The sequence below is a fragment of the Eumetopias jubatus genome, unplaced genomic scaffold (genome assembly GCF_037043125.1).
Source record: "Eumetopias jubatus isolate StellerSeaLion01/CBP00866 unplaced genomic scaffold, mEumJub1_p1.0 scaffold_5, whole genome shotgun sequence".
In the NCBI taxonomy this organism is placed as follows: domain Eukaryota; kingdom Metazoa; phylum Chordata; class Mammalia; order Carnivora; family Otariidae; genus Eumetopias; species Eumetopias jubatus.
This window is the reverse complement of record NW_028274811.1, coordinates 129,320,738-129,334,230: the sequence shown is the minus strand read 5'-3', so window position 1 is coordinate 129,334,230 and position 13,493 is coordinate 129,320,738. Positions and strand designations below refer to the sequence as shown.

Sequence of the window (13,493 nt, the reverse complement as noted above, 5' to 3'; positions counted from 1 at the left end):
GTGTCTGTTTGGGTTTTTTTTGGCCAATGCCATACCATGATTACTATAGCTCTGTTGTACAGTTTGAAATCACGGAGCATGATGTCTCCAGTTTTGTTCTTCTTTCTCAAGATTGCTTTAGCTAGTCCGGATCTTCTGTGATTCTGTACAAATTTTAGGATTGTTTATCCTATTTCTGCGAAAAATGCCATTAGAATTTTAATAGGGTTTGCCCTGAATCCATAGATTGCTTTGAGTAATACGGACACTTTAATAGTATTAATTCTTCCAATCCATGAGCACAGAATACCTTTCATTTATTTGTGTCTTCTTCAATTTCTTTCATCAATGTCTTATGGTTTTCAGAGTACAGGACTTTCATCTCCTTGGTTAAATTTATTTCTAGGTATCGTATTCTTTTGATGTAATTATAAATGGGACTGTTTCTTAATTTTTCTGATAGTTCACTATTAGTACATTATAAAAATGCAACAAATTTTTGTGTACTGATTTTTTTACCCTGCAACTATACTGAATTCATTTATTAATTCTAACAGTTTTTTGGTGGAATCTTTAAAGGTTTTCTATATGTAAAGTCATATCATCTATAAATAGTGACAGTTTTACTTCTTCCTTTACAATTTGGATGCCTTTCATTTCCTTTCCCTACCTAATTGCTCTGGCTAGGACTTCTCCTACTATGTTGAATAGAAGTTGGCATCCTTGTCTTGCTCTGATCCAATGTATTCCTCTAATTCTACACCTTTAAAATAGAAGGTATGGTAACATAAAAATCAAATGGTTAAGCTTCTCATTATGTCCATGTAGGTCATTTTTAAATTTTAACAGAAAGCCTCATTTTTTTTTAATCTTACAGGAAGAAGTGAACAGGTGGTTCCTTCTTCAGTTAACAAAATAACTTTCTTTTATTCTAAAAGTTTGTTTGTAAAAAGATGGTAAAATCATAAGAGTTTTAGCAACCTCCTTGCTTATTCTCAATTCTCAGAGCAGCCCCTAATTAGAAACTAAACTCTTAACAAGAGATGGTGGCATCTTTGGCTCAACTGCTTTAGAGCCAAATGCTACAGAATTGATCTACATGGAGGCCAACAGCATCATTTTGTCATAAAACAATGCCTACAACCAAAGTCTGGCTGGCGGCCTGGTTTGTCCGGACAGAGGGGTTTCAACGGTAAAACCAGGAAACCTGCCAGCAACTGAAACAAGCTGGTTACCCCACCCCACCCCCTACAGCGGGTAGCCCCATACAGCCATCTGACAAATCCAAGCAAGTGACAAAGTGAATAGATTTGTGTAAATTCACAAATGTTAAAAAACTTACACTTAAGTTTTTTAAAAGAATATTTGAATGTCACTTAACGGTCAAAAGGTCCCTAGTATCTGAAAAAATTGACTTCTGCTCTCAAATTTAATAAGCTAGAGAAGATTTTGGTCACAGGTAATCTAATATAAAATTATTTTAAATGCCCTTCATCAGGAGCAACCTGTTATTTAGGTCTAGGAATTGTTGCCAAGATTTTGGTTTTTGTTTTTGTTTTTTAATTTTATTTTATTATGTTCTATTAATCACCATACCTCACATCATTAGTTTTTTTTTTTTTTAAATATTTTATTTATTTATTTGACACACAGAGAGAGCGAGAGAGAGAGAGAGAAAGAGGGAGAGAGCACAAGCAGGGGGAGCGGCAGGCAGAGGGAGAAGTAGGCTTCCTGCATGAGCAGGGAGCCCAATGTGGGGCTCGATCCCAGGACCCTGGGATCATGGCCTGAGCTGAAGGCAGCGGTTTAACCAACTGAGCCACCCAGGTGCCCCACATCATTAGTTTTTGATGTAGTGTTCCATGATTCATTGTTTGCATATAACACCCGGTACTCCATTCAATACGTGCCCTCTTTAATACCCATCACCAGGCTAACCCATCCCCCCACCCCCCTCCCCTCTAGAACCCACAGTTTGTTTCTCAGAGTCCATAGTCTCTCATGGTTCGTCTCCCACTCCGATTCCCTCCCTTTCATTTTTCCCTTCCTACTATCTTTTTTATTTTTTTTTAACATATAATGTATTATTTGTTTCAGAGGTACAGGTCTGTGATTCAACAGTCTTACACAATTCACAGCGCTCACCATAGCCCATACCCTCCCCAATGTCTATCACCCAGCCACCCCATCCCTCCCACCCCCCACCACTCCAGCAACCCTCAGTTTGTTTCCTGAGATTAAGAATTCTTCGTATCAGTGAGATATATGTCTTTCTCTGATTGACTTATTTCGCTTAGCATAATACCCTCTAATTCCATCCATGTCATTGCAAATGGCAAGATTTCAGGGGTTTTGTGATGGCTGCATAATATTCCATTGTGTGTGTGTGTATATATATATATATATATATATACCACATCTTCTTTACCCACTCATCTGTTGATTGACATCTAGGCTCTTTCCATAGTTTGGCTATTGTGGACATTGCTGCTATAAACATTGGGGTGCACATACCCCTTCGGATCACTACATTTGTATCTTTGGGGTAAATACCCAGTAGTGCAATTGCTAGGTTGTAGGGTAGCTCTATTTGCAACTTTTTGAGGAACTTCCATACTGTTTTCCAGAGTGGCTGCACCAGCTTGCATTCCCACCAACAATGTAGGAGGGTTCCCCTTTCTCTGCATCCTCGTCGACATCTGTCGTTTCCTGACTTGTTCATTTTAGCCATTCTGACTGGTGTGAGGTGGTATCTCATTGAGGTTTTGATATGGATTTCCCTGATGCCGAGCAATGTTGAGCACTTTTTCATGTGTCTGTTGGCCATTTGGATGTCTTCTTTGGAAAAATGTCTGTTCATGTCTTCTACCCATTTCCTGATTGGATCATTTGTTCTTTGGGTGTTGAGTTTGGTAAGTTCTTTATAGATTTTGGATACTAGCCCTTTATCTGATATGTCATTTGCAAAATATCTTCTCCCATTCTGTCGGTTGTCTTTTGGTTTTGTTGACTGTTTCCTTTGCTGTGCAAAAGCTTTTTATCTTGACAAAGTCCCAATAGTTCATTTTTGCCCTTGCTTCCCTTGCCTTTGGCGATGTTTCTAGGAAGAAGTTGCCACGGCTGAGGTCGAAGAGGTTGCTGCCTGTGTTCTCCTCTAGGATTTTGATGGACTCCTGTCTCACGTTTAGGTCTTTCAACCATTTGGAGTCTATTTTTGTATGTGGTGTAAGGAAATGGTCCAGCTTCATTCTTCTGCATGTGGCTGTCCAATTTTCCCAACACCATTTATTGAAGAGACTGTCTTTTTTCCATTGGACATTCTTTCCTGCTTTGTTGAAAATTAGTTGACCATAGAGTTGAGGGTCCATTTCTGGGCTCTCTGTTCTGTTCCATTGATCTATGTGTCTGTTTTTGTGCCAGTACCATACTGTCTTGATGATCATAGCTTTGTAATAGAGCTTGAAGTCCGGAATTGTGATGCCGCCAGCTTTGCTTTTCTTTTTCAACATTCCTCTGGCTATTCGGAGTCTTTTCTGGTTCCATACAAATTTTAGGATTATTTGTTCCATTTCTTTGAAAAAAGTGGATGGTATTTTGATAGGGATTGCATTAAATGTGTAGATTGCTCTAGGTAGCATTGACATCTTCACAGTATTTGTTCTTCCAATTTTGTATATCAAAGCAGCAGGATACAGTTTTAAAAGAGGAGTTGCAAGACTATACTTTCAGGGATCATTTCTATAGTTCATTAAAAGAGGAGTTGCACAACTAAAAATGTTAGTGAATTATTCATGTTTTCATGATTTTAAACACCATACTACGGCATCAACCAAGGAAACAGTGATTTAAAATATCTATAGCATCTTGAAATTTATAGGGGGGAGAGATGAAATAAGATCTAGACTTTGGCCACACCCTACAATATCCATCATACCAGCTTTGAGGAAGAATAAAAAATATTCTCAGTAATGACCAAAGTATTCCCTGGCAGAGGCAAAGTGCCTCGGGAGGGAGATTAATTCTTTTAAGTTCTGCAGCAATGAAGTACTTAATGTGACCATAATGGCTTGAAAAATTTAATAAATTCCCCAATATTCTTACCACTGGGTAATCTTTCAAAGCAAGTACTGCAGAGGATGAAATGTACTGTCATGTCTACTCTGCTCTATTCACAAAAGATATAATGAAAGGATGTTTTTATGATACCGAGTTTTCAGGATATTTTCCTCCTTTAAACATATTTTTATTAACTTTAACATGTTCCCAAGTCTGGCACCCAAACTTACCTTTCTTAATTTATTTCTGATTACTTTCTAACATAAACCTCTCATCCTGACCAATCTGGTTTCATTATCTTCCAAATTGGCCATATATCCTCCCAAGTACACACATTTGATCATGCCAATAAGTTATACAATTTCTCGATTCCTTAAAGACCTCCCTGTAGCATTTATGAAGTATCCCTGGCAGCCTGGTCCAGTGATCTCGCCTAAGATCAGATACAGGCTTTCCTGACTGGCTTTTGTACTGACTGATCTATGGACTCAACAGTTCATCACAGACTCCTTTCACACGGATATGCCATGAGTCTGCGCCTGGACAAACAGCATATATAATGTGTAGACTTTACTAGCACCTGACTCACATAGTAGTCACCCAACAAATGAGCTAAATGATAATCATGGTAATGAAGTAAATGTCCTCTATGCTAATGGCTCAAAACCATGAAGGGGTGAATCAGAAAAGCACCTGGGGATTTTTTTTTTTTTTTTAACAACAGATCCTTGGGCCCCATTACTTGGGAGTATATATGGAGTAGGGATGATCAGGGCATTCGTACATTTTCAAAAGCTCTCCAACTGATTGTAGGATTTCAGGAAATGTTAACCAAGGTATGGAAAGAAGCCCCAGGGTGAAAGTATTCCCAAAGTGTGCACTCTAGGCCGCAGTACTCTTCAAGCAGACTCCACCAAGATGAAAAGGTGCCCAAAGTGTGCACTCTAGGCCGCAGTACTCTTCAAGCGGACTCCACCAAGATGAAAAGGTGCCCAAAGTGTGCACTCTAGGCCGCAGTACTCTTCAAGCAGACTCCACCAAGATGAAAAGGTGCCCAAAGTGTGCACTCTAGGCCGCAGTACTCTTCAAGCGGACTCCACCAAGATGAAAAGGTGCCCAAAGTGTGCACTCTAGGCCGCAGTACTCTTCAAGCGGACTCCACCAAGATGAAAAGGTGCCCAAAGTGTGCACTCTAGGCCGCAGTACTCTTCAAGCAGACTCCACCAAGATGAAAAGGTGCCCAAAGTGTGCACTCTAGGCCGCAGTACTCTTCAAGCGGACTCCACCAAGATGAAAAGGTGCCCAAAGTGTGCACTCTAGGCCGCAGTACTCTTCAAGCGGACTCCACCAAGATGAAAAGATGCCCAAAGTGTGCACTCTAGGCCGCAGTACTCTTCAAGCGGACTCCACCAAGATGAAAAGGTGTGTCTCCCACCACCCTCACTCCCACCTATCTTCTGACCCTGCTATAAAACTGGCAAAAGAAATGTATATTTATGCAACTGTTTAAAGAAGAAAAGTAAAATTCAGAGTTATACTGTCATAATGCCAGGACCTGTATATTTCTTTTAGAGTTACTTTAACAATTAGTTGTATGGTTTAACAATATAATAGCAAAAATTGTATGATTTTAAGTTTTAAACAAGTTTTATGTTTAAACAAGTTTTTATTAAACACTTTCACTTTCTAGACTTGTTTGAAATAATCAGTATTAGCTGAAATGTTTGCTTTGCAAATAGTAACATTTTGTTTGTGCAGATGTTACTGTCATGCTACAAAAAGTTGATCCAGAGTTTTTATTTTTATGAATCAAGGCTATTAAACAATTTGGCAGCCTTTTAAAAACAACAGCTTTGTTTAAATAGATTAGTTTCTTTACATAAAAATATTTTAATTCTCCATTTCTGGAAAACTTTATCCTGATAAGATGCCAATATATAACTATTTTATGAAACAATAACATACTTCAGAGAAAAAATTGTAATTCATATAAATATATAAAACAGCATTTTCTTTGTAAGAGAAACCTACTTGACTTTCAATTCTCTACTCTTTATTTTTTATATTTTTACTTCAAAAATTAATACTGGAAGCTAATTTTAATACAAAACACTTAAAAAACAAAGAAATGGGAAATATTTGTAATAAGTATGGCAAAGGATCAATAAAAAAGGGCAAATATCACAAAAGAAAATTAGAAAAGGGGTATTAATAGGTCATTATCAAAAGAAAACATGAAAGGCCAATAAACATTTAAAATATCAAATTTTGTTAGAAACCAAAATAAATACAAAACTGAACTATGTAATTTTTTTCCCTATCAGTTTTTTTGTTAGACTAGTACAGTATAACCAATACAAAGATAGGGCCTGCTCATATACTCTCGGTCAACGTGCAAATTTTACAACCCTTCTAGAAGGCAATTTACACGTATCCAAGGCCTTAAAAATGTGCGTATCTTCAGCCTATTAACTTCACTTACAGGACTTCTTCCTAAAAAATTAAATGGACACACATTCAAAGATATATACATGTTTATACATATATGTGTTTATATACACATATACAAATTCAATACAGCAATACTGGTGACAGCAAAAATCTGCAAGCAACCTAGGTGTCCAATAATAGGGGGCTAATTAAATAACTTAGGAACCTTTTAATTACACTTTTAAAGAAATTTAAGACTACAGAAAAATAATTTTGTGATTGTTGTTTCTGGAAGAGAATGAGAAGAAAAGGTCTAAATATGAATACTGAACTGTATGATACCAATTTTGTTTTAAAACAATATGAAAGTCTCTAAGGAGACTAGAAAAGTGAATAGTAACATCTCCGGTAAATGGAATTATGGATAACTTTATTGTCTTCTTTGGGCTGTTTCTTTATTTTCTTAACTTTTTATAATGATGATATATTACTTTTATACTCAGAAAAAAAATATCAGATCCAAACATATCTAAAAACTAATCAGATAAACTTACTACTAAATATGACTACATCGTAGTATTTTTTTATTTGCTAAATATTTAAAAGGAAAAATTACTCAAAGGACAAGAATGAATACTCCAAACTTTTAAATGTTCCGTTACTGTTTTTTTGAACATTCAAACTGGAAAGAAGGTGGTTCAGTCTCAGAACATGCAAGCACCAGAACATACCGTTCCAGGGTTGGTGACAATCATGCCTTTGCATTCTTCTGCGTATTTCTGCCACTCAAGTTCTTCCCACTGAAGCATATTGGCAATCTCCTCTTCGGGAACCAGGGCTTTGCTACACCGTAATAAGTAAAGGAGAATTTGGTGCATGGACAGCACTTCCTTTCCTCCATCTTGGGTGGGAGGGGAAAGAGAGGAAAAAATAAAGCTACTCAATAGTCAATCATCAGCCGATTAAGGAAAAACAAGACAGTGAGGGAAAAAAAGAACATTTATAAAAAAGTAATTTAGAATTTACATTGTTTAACCAGGTGCCAAATAATACAAAAACCATTTGTTTCATTGATGAACAGTGCTCACAAACCACCTCATTTACTAAAATGGCAACAACAACATTATAAATGATAAAAGGCTCCATTTGTCAGGTCTGAAAATAAAAAAAAAGTGCCTACCTAAATAAATTTAAAACCACCTAGCATAAAAAGCCATAGTTTATAATATACAGAACTATGTTATGTCTTAAATATTTTATGATTCTTTCTAAGGTAACAGATGAAAGCTCTTTAGAAGTGATGTTACTGTCTTAAGGAAATTCTAAGCTTTTATGAGATATTTATGGATGTTTCCAATAAGCTATTGTTGCATTATGTTCTAATTTTTTGGTGCTAATGTGCTGCACCTGCCATGATGAATAGCGCTAAAAAGGCTGTACTAATATCATGAAGATCATTATGGAGTTAGTACATGGAAAAAATACCAAGTATTCTGAGGCTTACAGAAGCATATATTACTAAGTACAGAGGATAAAAACAACAAAGGACATAATTAAAATACCTAGGAAAGAGCCAATTAATCTGGTACTTGATGAACCAAAGACATTCATATAATAATGTGGGCATTAATTTTGGGTTCACAGGCTTCTTCTGCCTTCTTTTTGGGCTTAATTTCTTGATCAATATGTGCCTTTTCTTTGCCTAATCCCAACCCAAGAAAGGACAAGAGCTCTGAAGGTTTGGAGGACAATGACTACTGCCCCCAGGTCATGAGATATGCTAGAACACCAGTGTAGGGCCAAACATTTCATGGAGAAACAAGGGACCAAGATGGTGGGGATGGGAGGGCACAAATGAGAGTGTCCTATTTGTGCTAGAGGAATGAATGGCACCCAAGGAATCTGAGGTACTAGAAAAAGAGGATGAAAGATCTTTTTTTTAAAGATTTATTTATTTATCAGAGAGAGAGAGAGTGTGAGTGAGCAGAAGCAGGGGGAGTGGCAGGCAGAGGGAGAAGCAGACTCCCCGCTGAATAAAGAGACCAATGCGGGACTCGATCCCAGGACCCCAGGATCATGACCTGAACCAAAGGCAGATGCTTAACCGACTGAGCCACCCAGGCATCCCGAAAGATCTTTAATATGAGTTGCCGGGGGTAAGAACCTGGACAGGACTACACATCTGAGAAAGAAGAGAGTAAAGATCAAAATTTCTTTTTGATCTTTGTTGTTTTTTTTTTTTAATCTCAGATGTTGTTATGGAACCAGACAGCACTGCTGCTATAGAGTTACCATATATGTAAGCATGCATTTATTCATTAAATACTTGTTTATATTCAACAAATATTTACTGAGCACCTATTACACAGCAGGCACTCTTCCAGACCCTAGAAATACAGTGGTGATCTAAACAACCAAAACAGAGAAGGGAAAGACACAGTAAAAAACAACCACAAAATAAATCAGGTCAAGATAAAGACTCTTCTATAAAGGTTCAAAACAGGTGAAGGACTGCAGCTATATTTAAAATGGTGGTCAGGGAACGAATCCATGAAGAGGTGCCATGTGAGCAAAGTAGAAAGAAGCAAAAGAGCCCATTATGTAGCAATCTGGGAGAAGAGTGTCTCAGATAGAAAAAACAGCAGAAGGCCTATAGTAAAGTGGGATTGATATGTTCCAGCAACTGCAAAAAGGCAACGTGGATGGAATGAGAGAAGGAAGAGAGTGTGAAAGAGGTGGCAGGGAGGCTGGATCTTGCAAAGCTTCTACAGAGCACAGGAAGAGCTCTGGATTTTATTTTCTGATGAGCAGGTTTATTAGCATTATGTGCCAGGCACTATGAGTGGTCCCGTGTTGCAGTCATGGAAAAAACAAACAAAAACACAAGCTCTAGGCCCTCAAGAAGCATGTAGGCTAATACTGATTAATCACCACTGTTCCTAGAGGAATCTTTGTAGATGACATTCTGAAAACAGAGTTCTCTTAATCAAAGACATTGAGTCTCCAAAAAAAAAAAAAAAAAAGGTCCAAGAAGTGACTAAAATACAATCAACCCACATGAGGACATGTTATACCTACTGATTCAGATTACTGCTCACAGCAGTGAAATTTTTTATGCCTCATTACAAAACATCTGCTTTAAACCCAAGAGTCACCTTTGATTAAGAAACTTCCATTGTAAAGGGCATATTTCTCAAGAGTCTGTCTCAAAAGACATTTCAATCTCCCTGCATATAACATGTTTTCCTCAGTCATTGATGCTCCCCTCTTTGCTAAGGAGCCCAGCAAAGCCATAATGCCTATCACGATGCCTGTCTGTCTGAGCCCACAGTAGTCTCTACTTCTAGGTAGTCGGAGGCAAACAGATGGAAAAGAGAACACTAACGCCAGAATACGATGATTTACACCGCATGTGTATACATAGAGAACAGCAAAGAGAAAAAGGAAACCTAGGGAGCTTTGAGAAGAACTAGCACACTGACTAGATTCATTAGAAACCAAGAAAAGAGTAAAATAAAATAGTATTTGGCTCATAATCTCTATTATTTGGTAGTATCACTAAAGAGCTCTGTGGGCCTACAAGGATCCATCAGAAGCCCAGCATGCCATAAGAAGGAAGAGAGTGTTGTTTTGTTACAAGGATTAGAAAAAAAGGCTCAGATTTTATTTGGGGAAGGTATGTGGTAGAAGGAGCAAATATATGCAACGCCAGGTATACAGAATAGCACTAAAATCTCCCCACCAGCAGTTACAGAGGGCTGACTTCATGGCACTGCAAATAGAAGTGAAATAGACTAAGTGCTATGAATTTAAAGTGAAAAGACTAAAAAACTAAAAAAGCTATTGGAAGAGAGGAATATTTGGGCCTACAAACCAAGGACAGGGCCCGTTTTAGGAGAAGAATACCTGCAAGATAAAGAAAAAGGGCCATGGGGCGCCTGGGTGGCTCGTCGGTTAAGCATCTGATTTTGGCTCAGGTCATGATCTCAGGGTGCTGGGATCAAACCCCGCTTCGGTCTTTGCACTCAGCACGAAGTCTGCTTGTCCCTCTCCCTCCGCCCCTCCCCCCCACTCGTGCACACGCACTCTCTCTCTCAAATAAATAAAATCTTTAAAAAAAAGAAAAAAAGAAAAGGCCACCAAGTGCTTGTAAGAATGCTTTTACCTTTGGGTGCAAAGCTGCTAATGAGAAAGTAGAGCTTTACCACAGCAGAGAAACCAGAAACATTTAAAAGCATACACACATCAGGTGCAAAGTCAGTAATGCTGAAGGAGAAATTATAAATCCATGTTGAAACCTGCTAAGTATTTTAAATGGCAACTACAACCTAGAGAGACAGATATTTACCACTGTGACAAAGCAGAAACCCAGGACAGACAACCTGAAATGAAAGGTTTACCGAGGAGGGGGATGAAGGCACCGCTCCAGGTTCGGTACTGGGGCGCAATCCTTATGGAAATATTAAAAAAGGAAGACAAGACTAGAGTCCTGTCAGAGCCCATGGGGCAAGGGCTGCATCCCTCACACCCAGCCTGGTAAAAAAGACACTCCATAAATATCTGTGGGAATGACTTTCTGAAGCAGATAAATAACATGGCCACTTGCTCACAGACTGCCATGAATTTACTAATGTTAATGAATTGGCTCTTCTGGTTTATCTGCTTTGCTACATGTTTATGTTGGGGATTTATGGAACTATGTCACTGAGGGCTAGGAAGTAATTTTTATCTCATTGGCTGAGATAAATAGGACATGATATAAATGAGAAATTAGAGTGGGTAAGCTAAGGTTAGCAGGAATTCTGCCAGCACTGGGACTGGAACTGTGACAACGGCTCATTATTCGGGAAGAACTGGAGTTTGTGTTTCAGGGAATGAATCTGGACAGTCATTAATGAACTGACAGACTTTATAAACTGTTTCTTAGAGACCCAATTCTCTCAGTTTATTTTGCTTATTTATATGGTGGGGGGGCAATTTGTTAGGGAATTTGTGGTAAGAATATGGCTGGCTAAACAAGTATTTCTCAATAGTGTAATAGTTATTTTAAGAACCATAAAAATACCTTCCTCTTTGCCTACACTGAGAATAACCGTATAACTGCATTATCGTATCTCCTGTATATTCCTGTTAACATGTCTTTACATAATCTTAACTTTTGAAAATTTGTATTAACAGATATTTTCTAAACTTCCCTCCAAAAAAGTTACTTTCCAAATAGAAAAAGATGCTGTATCAATTGATGTTTTTTTAAACTACACTTGGTTCCCTGGGAATTTTGAGATAGTCTCCAAGCCTCTGGTTCTCTCTCAGCCATACCTGCAAACTATTTCTCCAGAATGGGGCAATTTCCAGAAATCCATGTGCACAATAACCGATTCGCAAACTGATTAAGGAATTCTGAAGCTTTACTAACAGTGATGATATAAGCAGTGAACAGCCTTTCCCAGAAGAGCAGCCTTCCTATCTTGAATTATGCCCTACCCTAGCTCCAGCCCCAGCTCCAGCAAGAATAAAACCTTAAACTAATTCTACCAGAGCTCTTATTAATGGTTTGGCTATCCACGGTAGAGGCGGGTATTGGAAGGAAACAAAAATTTGAGAAAATCCTTAAAATCTCAATAATCCAGTTGCTCTGTGATTTGACTCCTGGTCAACTAACCTGAATTAAATAAACCCTGGTTTAAACTATAAGCTTAATTTTGGATAAATTCATATGGAGCAAATGAGACAGTTATCTTCAAAACTGGGTAAACTAGGAAACTAAAGAAAAATGGTAATAACTGATAAAACTTCAATTAGATATAATAAATTCATACAGATGAAAAGCAAATGAGCATGAGAGGATCATGAAATACCTGAAATATATGAAAGTTGCTCATTCTCATACGAGTTCAAGTAAAATGCAAATAAAAACCATGAGGTTACGTTGTGCCTCTCAGATGGACGCAACTGTAGAAGTCTTGATATCCAGTGTTGGCAGATATACCAAAAAAGGGTACTGCTAAAAATGCTGGTTAGAGCTACATATCATGTCCTTTCTAGAGAACAATGGGCAACATTTTACAAATACTGTCTTAACAAATAATTTTACTTCTAGAATTCTACCTTATAGGAGATGCATAAGACTACTGTCAAAGTATTGATACACAATGGGAAAAAAAATACAGACCTCCAAAATATTTGTCACTAGAGGAATTGTCATAATAATTAATGTCCACTCATACAATGGAATGCTATGACGGTTTTAAAGAATGAGGCAATGTATTTTTATAGAGGACATCTGAAATGGTTGAGTAAAAAAGGCAAGTTGTATAACATATTTAGTGTTATCCCCACTTAAAGAAAAAAGCATAAATTTCCCTATATAGGGTAAAATGAATACAAACCAAACCATATATAGCATCTAGTCATTTTCACATGTTTAGAAGGGGGTATTTACTTTTTTACTTTATACACTTTAGTATCGTTTGTGTACACACACATACACCCACACCCACACCGACACCCACACACAATTGAGCCAATAAAAGACAAAAGTAACACTTCAATTCTGTGAAGAATGAATGATCTTTCCAATAAATGGTGCAGGATCAACTGGATATCTGTACTGAAATTAAGGATCTTAAAAAAATAAAATAAAATAAAAATAAGGAATCTTGACTCATATCTCATACCAACTGAAAAACAAATTTTGAGACAGATTAGAGATCTAAATTTCTAGAAAATATAGGGAGAGTATCTTGATGACCTTAGGATAGCAAAGATTTCATAAACAAGATAAGCATAAAAGAATATGTAAATTGGACTATATTAAAATTAGGAATTTGTCCATCAAAAATCACCATTAAGATGGTGAAAAAGCAATCCACAGAGAAGGTACTGGCAACCTATACATCTGACAAAAGTCTCATATATGGTGTATATATAAAAATACCTAACAAATAAATGAGAAAAAGACATACATCACCCAATAGAAAAATAAGCTAAAGACTCAAACAGGCACTTCAAAAGACAATATCCAAATA

The 13,493-nt window shown here is 37.4% G+C and overlaps 1 protein-coding gene and 1 pseudogene across 6 annotated transcripts in view; one reads left to right on the top strand and one right to left on the bottom strand.

Moving 5' to 3' along the window:
- The window catches only part of DROSHA (drosha ribonuclease III), a 120,452-nt gene that overhangs the window by 62,630 nt on the left and 44,329 nt on the right, over positions 1-13,493 (bottom strand). For all 6 annotated transcript variants that reach the window (XM_028097965.2, XM_028097963.2, XM_028097966.2 and 3 more), the window contains one exon: positions 7,197-7,366. In XM_028097965.2, the coding sequence (XP_027953766.1) occupies positions 7,197-7,366 (170 nt within the window). The remainder of the gene's footprint in view (positions 1-7,196; positions 7,367-13,493) is intronic.
- On the top strand, positions 3,693-3,783 carry LOC148164419 (small nucleolar RNA U3; annotated as a pseudogene).